Source organism: Crocodylus porosus, unplaced genomic scaffold, assembly GCF_001723895.1.
Source record: "Crocodylus porosus isolate Cpor-Errol unplaced genomic scaffold, CroPor_comp1, whole genome shotgun sequence".
In the NCBI taxonomy this organism is placed as follows: domain Eukaryota; kingdom Metazoa; phylum Chordata; order Crocodylia; family Crocodylidae; genus Crocodylus; species Crocodylus porosus.
The window spans coordinates 71,590,947-71,598,896 of record NW_017728931.1 but is presented as its reverse complement, the minus strand read 5'-3'; the positions used below and the strand labels follow the sequence as shown (position 1 = coordinate 71,598,896).

The following is a 7,950-nucleotide window of genomic DNA, read 5'->3' as shown; positions in this document are numbered from 1 at the left end:
CCATTGAAAGTAAGCCCAGCTTCCTGGTTGAAACTCAAAACATTTCAAATTTTTCAAAACATTTCAACCTGCCCTGTTTTGACCCTGTTTCAAGCCTGCCTGTTCCATTTCCACATTGCTGTTTCGAGGTTGAAATGGCTTGAAACAGCATTGAAACAAAATGGGCGGTGAAATTTCACAGAACCCTACTGGGCAGCACAGTTTGGGGAGGAGGTGACCAGCCAACTGTGGCAAAAGAACAGATTAGGGACAGATTAGAAAAGCAAGACATACAAGTCCATGGGGCTGGATGGAATGCACCCAAGGGTGCTGAGAGAGTTGGCTGATGTGATTGCAGAGCTATTGGCCATCATCTTTGAATACTCATGGCAATCAGGAGAGGTGCTGGATAATTGGAAAAGGGCAAATACGTAGTGTCTGTGTTTAAAAAAGACAAAAAGGAGGATCCAAGGAACTATAGACTGGTTACCCTCACCTCAGGCCCCAGAAAAATCATGAAGCAGATCCACAAGGAATCCATTTCTAAGCACTTGGAGGAGAAAGTGATTTGGAACAGTCTGCATGGATTCACCAAGGACAAGTAATTCCTGACCAACCTATGATGAGATGACTGGCTCTGTGGATGTTGGGGGGCTAGTGGATGTGATATACCTTGAATTTAGCAAGGCTTTTGATATGGTTTCCCACAACATTCTCGCAGGCAAGCTAATGAAGTAAGGCTGGATGAATGGACTGTAATATGGATAAAAAACTGGCTGGATCACTGGGCACAGAGGGTAGTAGTCAATGGCTCCATGTCTAATTGGCAGCCAGTATCAAGTACAGTGTCCCAGGGGTCCGTCTTGGGACCAGTTTTGTTCATTATCTTCACCAGTGACCTGGAAGATGGCACAGAGTGCATCCTCATAAAGTTTATAGATGACATCAGGCTGGGGGGAGTAGTAGATATGCTGGAGGAGTAGAGCTATGATTCAGAGAGATCTAGACAAATTGGAGGATTGGGCCAAAAGAAGCCTCATGAGGTTCAATAAGTTCAAGTGCAGGGTCCTGTAGGATAGAACAATCCCATGCACCAGTACAGTCTGGGGACTGACTGGCTGGGCAGCAGCTCTGCAGAAAAGGACCTGGGGATTATAGTGGACAATAAGCTGAATATGAGCCAACAGTGTGGCTTTGTTGCCAAGAAGTCTAATGGCATACTGGGCTGCATTGGTAGCAGTGTTGCCATCAGATCAAGGAAGGTGATTATTTCCCTTATTCAGCACTGGTGAGGCCATATCTGGAGTACTGTGCCCAGTTTTGGGCCCCCCACTACAGAAAGGATGTGGACAAGTTGGAGAGAGTCCAGCAGAGGGCAGTGAAAATAGTGAAAGGGCTGGGGGACATGGCTTCTGAGGAAAGGGTGAGGGAACTGGGCTTATTTAGTCTGAAAAAGAGAAGACTGAGAGGGGATTTAATAGCAGCCTTCAACTAACTGAAGGGTGGTTCCAAAGAGTATGGAGATAGACTGTTCTCAGTGGTGGCAGATGACAGAACAAGAAGAAATGGTTTCAAGTTGCAGCACAGGAAGTTTAGGTTAGATATTGGGAAAACTTTCTCACTAGGAGGATAGTGAAGCACTGGAACAAATTACTCAGGTGGTGGAATCTTTATCCTTGGAAATTTTTCAGACCTGGCTAGACAAACCCTTGGCTGGGATGATCTAGTAGGGGAATGTTCTTCTTTGAGCAGTAGGTTGGACTAGATGACTTCCTCAGGTCCCTTCCAACCCTCATTTTTATGATTCTGTGATTTCCCTGTTCCCCTCCTCCCCTCCCCATGCTTCTCCTACCACTTGCAGCCTTAGGTCCCCAACCTCCTTCCTCCCATCTTCCCCCCCCCCCAAAGTCTTTCCCCTGCTGCATGCCCCTCCAGCCCGCCCCCACCCCCTTACCTTTGCACTGGCAGGTTCCATCCCTGCATCAGCTCAGGGCATGGTGTGTGGCTTCAGCCCAGCCTGTCTGCATAGCAGGCACCATGCTTCATGTCCCAAGCTGCAGTAGAGCCAGAACCTGCTGGTGTGGAGCAAAGATAAGGGAGAGGAGGACAGAGAGGGAGAAGCAGCATGGGAGGGGGGAGACTGGGGGCTGCAGGAGAAGAGTGGCAAGGTGTGCAGAGGCAGTGGGGGGTGGGGGCGGGGGTTAGGGTGAGTAGCAGCTGCTTCTCTGGCTCCAGCTCTGGCCCTAACCCTGGGTTGGGGCTGGAGCCCCAGCAACTGCCTGCTCCCCACCTCCCTTTCCTCACCCCCGCTGTCTTGTGTTTGACTGTAAGACAAGGGTCTTTTTTCCCCTTGGTAAATGGGAAAAACTTACCTTCTAATAAAGTAAATACAGTAATAATAAATGGCATTTTTCTCACCTTCCTACTGCTGTTACTTTCAAACTTTAACTCGAAAATCTCTGTCCATCTAAATTCAGACAAAGAATTCTTTTTTTAATCACTCTAATTGGCAGAAGCACTGCAAGGCTTGTTTAGTTTGTACATTTGGCAAGGTTTGGTGAAGTAGAGTGACTGTCTTTTCCCTACTTCTGAACTTCCTCCCTTTTTATATTCTGAACTTAATCATTAGAGGATTTTGTGTTTAATTCTCTTTGACAAAAGCTGTTCCCTTGGAAAGGGATTGCTGTCTAATTAAGCTTTTTCTTGCACTTTGATGGATTCTAGATTTGTTTGCCAAATCTTTTTCAAAGAGACAATAAGGAAATGAACTTTTTATTTTATAGTATATGAATGCCAAAAACAAATTTGTTACTGCAGGGCAGTCCTCCCTGCCTCATTCAGTTTGTGGAAAGTAGGGAAACTAGCTTTCAGAAGTTACTAACTGGGCACATCTACACATGCATATTTACTGTACAGTAACTGAAATTACTGTGTGGTATGGGCATGTATCTACATGTGCATGCCCATACTGTGCTGTAAATATGGTGACTTATGCTGACTTGAGTGTAAATTATATACCTGCAAATTTACAGGTATCAAATTTATGCCCAATTAGTTACTGTGCAGTAATGCACATGTAGACACCTTACTGTGCAGTAACACTGTGTGTGTGGACTAACTAAGGACTAACTTTAGTCTCCGGTCAGTCCATGCACAGCATTAATATGGTTTAATGCCTGCATGTGTAGATGCTAGCCTATTCCCACTTACTGTGCAGTAATTTTAAGCTAGCGTAAATGCACATGTAGACACGCCCACTGAATACAATGAGCCATTACCTTTGAGATTCATGTTTCTTCTATGATTTAATATGGAGTAATATCTGCTATTGAAATGACTCATCCACTTTGTTAAAAGTATGCCCTTGTTTATAACAAATGGAACAGTTTGGTCTTATTTGGCAATGGATAACAAGCAAATACAGACATAAATCAGCACAATGGCATCATTTAGTTTACCTTTATTCTTTTTATAGATTGCACTTGAGAATAGCCAAGTGTATTTCAACTTACCCTTAGAGACTCTAGAAATATCTTCCTCTCAAAGACCTTTGAACGGGAGGCTTCTGCAGTTACAAATTTGTGACAGTTCCCATTGCCCAGTAAATCATCCATGGATTAAGTTACAGTAATGTTCTCTTCTCATTCCATTTTTCTGGCAGAATCTTCACTTTCCAGCTGTAGTAATTTTCCTTGTGAATGGAATTCCCTATTTCTGTCAACTTGTGTATGTAGAGAAATTGGCTGGAGTTCACAAACTCTTGTCAGCAATGATAGTAATGGTAGAATCTATTAATATTAATTTCTGCACTTGGCAATGCTGTTTGTGAGAAGTATAAATAGGGTTGTGGAATTACAGATAGTCACATCCATGAAACTCTTCCATCTACCATCCAATCCTCTACTTTATCGTTCTTACAATAGGACTTTCAGCCTTTTGCCCATCACTGGTCTGGATGTGGCCAAGGCTGGTAAGAGCTGTCAAGAGTTCTGCAATGGCTGCTTTGTAATCTATTTGAAATGTGTTGTAGTCTCAAGCCACTTCCCTGGATTGAAATTAGGCAAAATGAGGTCTAACATTCAGTATAATTTTCCAGGTAATTCTTAACCAAACCCCATTAGCTTTAGGTCTCACATGGGTTCTTTTCTTCCTCACTCTGAACTGGTTCTTTTTTGACCATGTGTATCAGACCTGCAGGAACATCTTCCAAAACTATCCCAGGAAAGGAACAACCATCAGCCACTTACATTTAAAAAATATTTCAATAAAAATCTGGCAAATAACATCCTCAACTAAATAAACAATTTAGGATAAATAGTCCCATGCATCTGAACAAAGCCTGTCTGCATCCTCCAACTATTTCTCTTCTCAACTCTGATGTCCTTTGTGAAAGGCAAACCTATTTAAGGTAAACCTATTTAACACCTCTTCTCAACCGACCTGTTGAAGTAGGTTTGGCAGGTGTTTGCCAACTGATGCATAGCAACAGAGTAGCTTAGGTAATGAAGATGCATATGCCCTCTCTCCCCCACCTTCTCTGCCTCCTCACATAACCCACACTCCATGGAAGGAGTCTGTCTGCCTTTCTGATATCCACTTCTCTCAAGAAAATGCAGATCATGGAAACAACATGTAATTAAAGGGCATTCGCCTTTATTTTCTATTTTAAAAGGCATTCGCCTTTATTTTCTGTTTTAAAAGACAGAATAAAAAAAGATAGTAAAAGACAAAACAAGTAGTGGCCATACTAATGGATGTTTTTGTTTGTTTTTTTTAAAAAGCTGCAATCTGCTGAGTAACCTTCTCTTTAGTGGTTTCTTTTCCTGCAGCTTATCTGTCTCCTGTTTCTGATGCCCTGATATTATGAAAGAAACCTAGTAAATACCCTTATTAGTATCCTGATGTGGGACAAGGCCCCTTTCAGTTGCATGACAGGGAAGCAGGAACAACCTCCTTTTTCCCGCTTCTGAAATGCCATACATGCATACTTACATTTTAAAGACAAATGGCCCATATTGTGCTGTTAATAATTTTCACCATAACTCACACTTTTTTCCTAACATATGAGTCAGGGATCTGTAACTCTGTAAGTTACATTTATTGCTTTTTCATTTCCCTTTTTTCAACTTGAATTTCTCATTATAACTCTGAACCATTTTCTTTCTCCTTGTTTTTCCTATGGCTAAGTTGTGCCCAGCTTCAGTCTTTTCCAATTCCCCCCCTCCACCATCTCCTTCCAGTCTCCTCTGACCTTTTCTGTCCTTGCTCAGTCAAAACATACTGTGTACATTTTTCTCTCTTGCACAGAGTCTGTTTCTAGTGCAGTTCTACTCTATTCCTCTTTCCCAAGCTCCTCTGGAGATCTGTAAGGCTTCACTAAAGGCTATCACTACCTACTTCCCCTGCGTTCTCCAATTTATCTGTGATCCCTATGATGCTCTTACATGTCAAGTTCCCTGCTTCCTGCACAACAACCAGTTTCTAATGTACACTGCCATCCCTCATGACCTGCCATTTTTTTTGCTATGGGGCACACCTTGATTTTGATGCAGGTCCAACAGCAAAGTCCTTTCCATGTAATAAGTAATAGCATTGCTATTGTTATTGTTATATAACTGGATAGCTTCCAGTTCCAACAAGGCCATCAATGTCAATATGTCATGCTAGCTAGCACTACTACATGTCAACTTAATCTAAATAGGGATACTATTAAATATCCTGTATAACATCGCAATGATCTGTTAGTTCCTAGAAGAATATGTTGAAGATTATTCAAGAGAAGCATACATTTTGGGTTATTTTCAAAGTTTCCACTGTGGAGCAGTGTTTCTGCGCAATGTGGCTAACCTTATACTTTTATTTCAAGTCTCACAATATTTCATGTTGTCATTAAATCCTGGATCCTGGAGTTAAGTGAATACAACAAAATGTTAGCTTTAATTTTTTAATGGTTGTGGAGATAAGCTTAAAAAGGTGAGTACTGAAGGCTCAAGAGTTACAAGGCAAATACAAATAACTTCAATTTAATTTTTATCAAGATTTATGATTTTGGGGGGATTCTGACTCATGAATTGTTGAGTGTTTGGTATTGGCATGACTCCTTTTCCTTTACCATCCCTGCATCTTCCAGGAGTGTTCTTTCTAAAGAATCAGGGATTTAGGTGCAGTCTGTCTACCATTCTTTTTCCTTTCTTTCCACACCCTAGATGAAATTGTTCCCATTAATCATAGTGAGACTCCTAGGAGTTATAAAATAGATATTATTCAGCTATCTGTAGTGTTTCCAAATTAACTGTTGTTTTAAAAACTTTTCCTGTTCTACAGGTTTCTTTCCTTCTGCTTTCCAAGCTGTTGGCTGCTATGGGCAGAGTCTGGGCAGATCATAGTAGGGTATGTTTGGTCACACTAATTGAGCTGACCAGTTTTACTTCTGCTGTTGGCTTTGGCCAAGGACCCACTGTTCAGGGCTCTTGCCTCTGCTACAGTCAAGCTGCAGTAGAAAATACTTGGAGGCCACCCAAGCTTGGTGGCGATGCAAACAAACACAAGAAGTTACACAAATAAGTTAGCATTTAGCTGTGTTTCAGTGGTTCTCCCAGGCTTCACCTCCTGGTTGCCTCTTATCTTTCAGAGGCTTTGCAGAGCCTGCAGGCTTGTGCAACAAAGCAAATGATCAAGCAAACAAACAGAGAAGAGCTCTGTTCTGGGCTCACCCAATGGCTGCTTAACCCCTGGTAACTCCAGGCTCCCAGCAGCCTGCTCCCTGGCCAGGTGCAGTCTCTTGAGGCTGCTTTCAGTGTCTTTTATCCTTCCCACTCTGGGCTCACCTGGCTAACCTTCTCTCACTCCCCACACCTGTGTCAGCTCCCTTGCTTAGGTTCTCACTGAGTCCCAGGACCTGGTTTTCCAGCCTCTGGTGAGTTCTCCCATGTCTGGGGTGGGTGAGCAGAGGTGCTTCTGGGGTATGGAGCTGTTCAGACTCCCCCAAACCCTTAGTAACAGGGCAGGGCCCTGTTACACAAGACTATAAATGTTTCCAAGTTTTCATTTCAAAAGTAGAACTCTGCATACAGATTTATGCTCTTCCAAGAATGTGCAGAGGCAAAGTAGAGACTTGAATAATAAAGAAAAGAGTGAACCTGTGTGTTCTCTGAAGATGATTTTTCTTTCTGACTGATCTGTGAGACAACTCTTAAAATATGACTGAGCTACATAATTGTATCTTCTGTTGATTTCTTGCAAGCATATAGGTTACTGGGCTCTGACTACCCCAGGTCTATAAGAAAAAGCTAAAGATGCCTTTCTTTTCTTTTTGATTATCTGATAGTGAATGGAAAAAGCAGTCCTTAGGTGCACTCTAGTTTCTGTGCTGAATTCACAGACATTACATAATATACATGAATCTTCTGAATTCTAAGCTTTTCATTGCTCAACTGGGAATTATTTTTGATGAGCTGAACTAGAAACCAAACTTAGCACCAATAAATACTTAATGATCCTAAGCATACGTCTAACTGACACATTTTCCTTCCCTTATATAACAGAAACTGGATCTGCAATTACAGCTTCCTGCATCGGTTTGGGGAATTCAACATCACCGCCACCAGGACAGGCAGGAAAACCAGTGCCAGGCTACAATGGTAAGTGTGCATAGTGTATGTCTAAAAGTGTTTGTCTGTATCCTTAAGAAAGTGCTTAGGAAATTGTAAGATCACACCTTACGTATGTAGTTATTGGTCTAGGACCAGTCTTAATAGTTCTCCCGTTGTCCCCAGCTTGCTTGCGGAAAAGAGATGATTACCTAGGAGATACTAAAGAACTATGCTAAACTATTATGGCTGTTACCAAGTGGCATATCTTGGAACTGCATCAGAGCTGCTCTCATCTGAATCTTTTGACCAGTGGGGTAATTCCAGGATTCACTTAAAACAACCATCTCATGCACACACACGCACATCCTGTTGGACTGTC

At 42.3% G+C, this 7,950-nt stretch overlaps 1 protein-coding gene across 4 annotated transcripts in view; it reads left to right on the top strand.

Moving 5' to 3' along the window:
- ACSS3 (acyl-CoA synthetase short-chain family member 3) overlaps positions 1 to 7,950 on the top strand; it is a 178,383-nt gene that overhangs the window by 129,745 nt on the left and 40,688 nt on the right. For all 4 annotated transcript variants that reach the window (XR_002102507.1, XR_002102506.1, XM_019543148.1 and 1 more), the window contains one exon: positions 7,524 to 7,619. Coding sequence is in view for 2 of the 4 variants with exons in the window: in XM_019543148.1 (XP_019398693.1) it covers positions 7,524 to 7,619 (96 nt within the window). In the remaining 2 variants the exon portion in view is untranslated. The remainder of the gene's footprint in view (positions 1 to 7,523; positions 7,620 to 7,950) is intronic.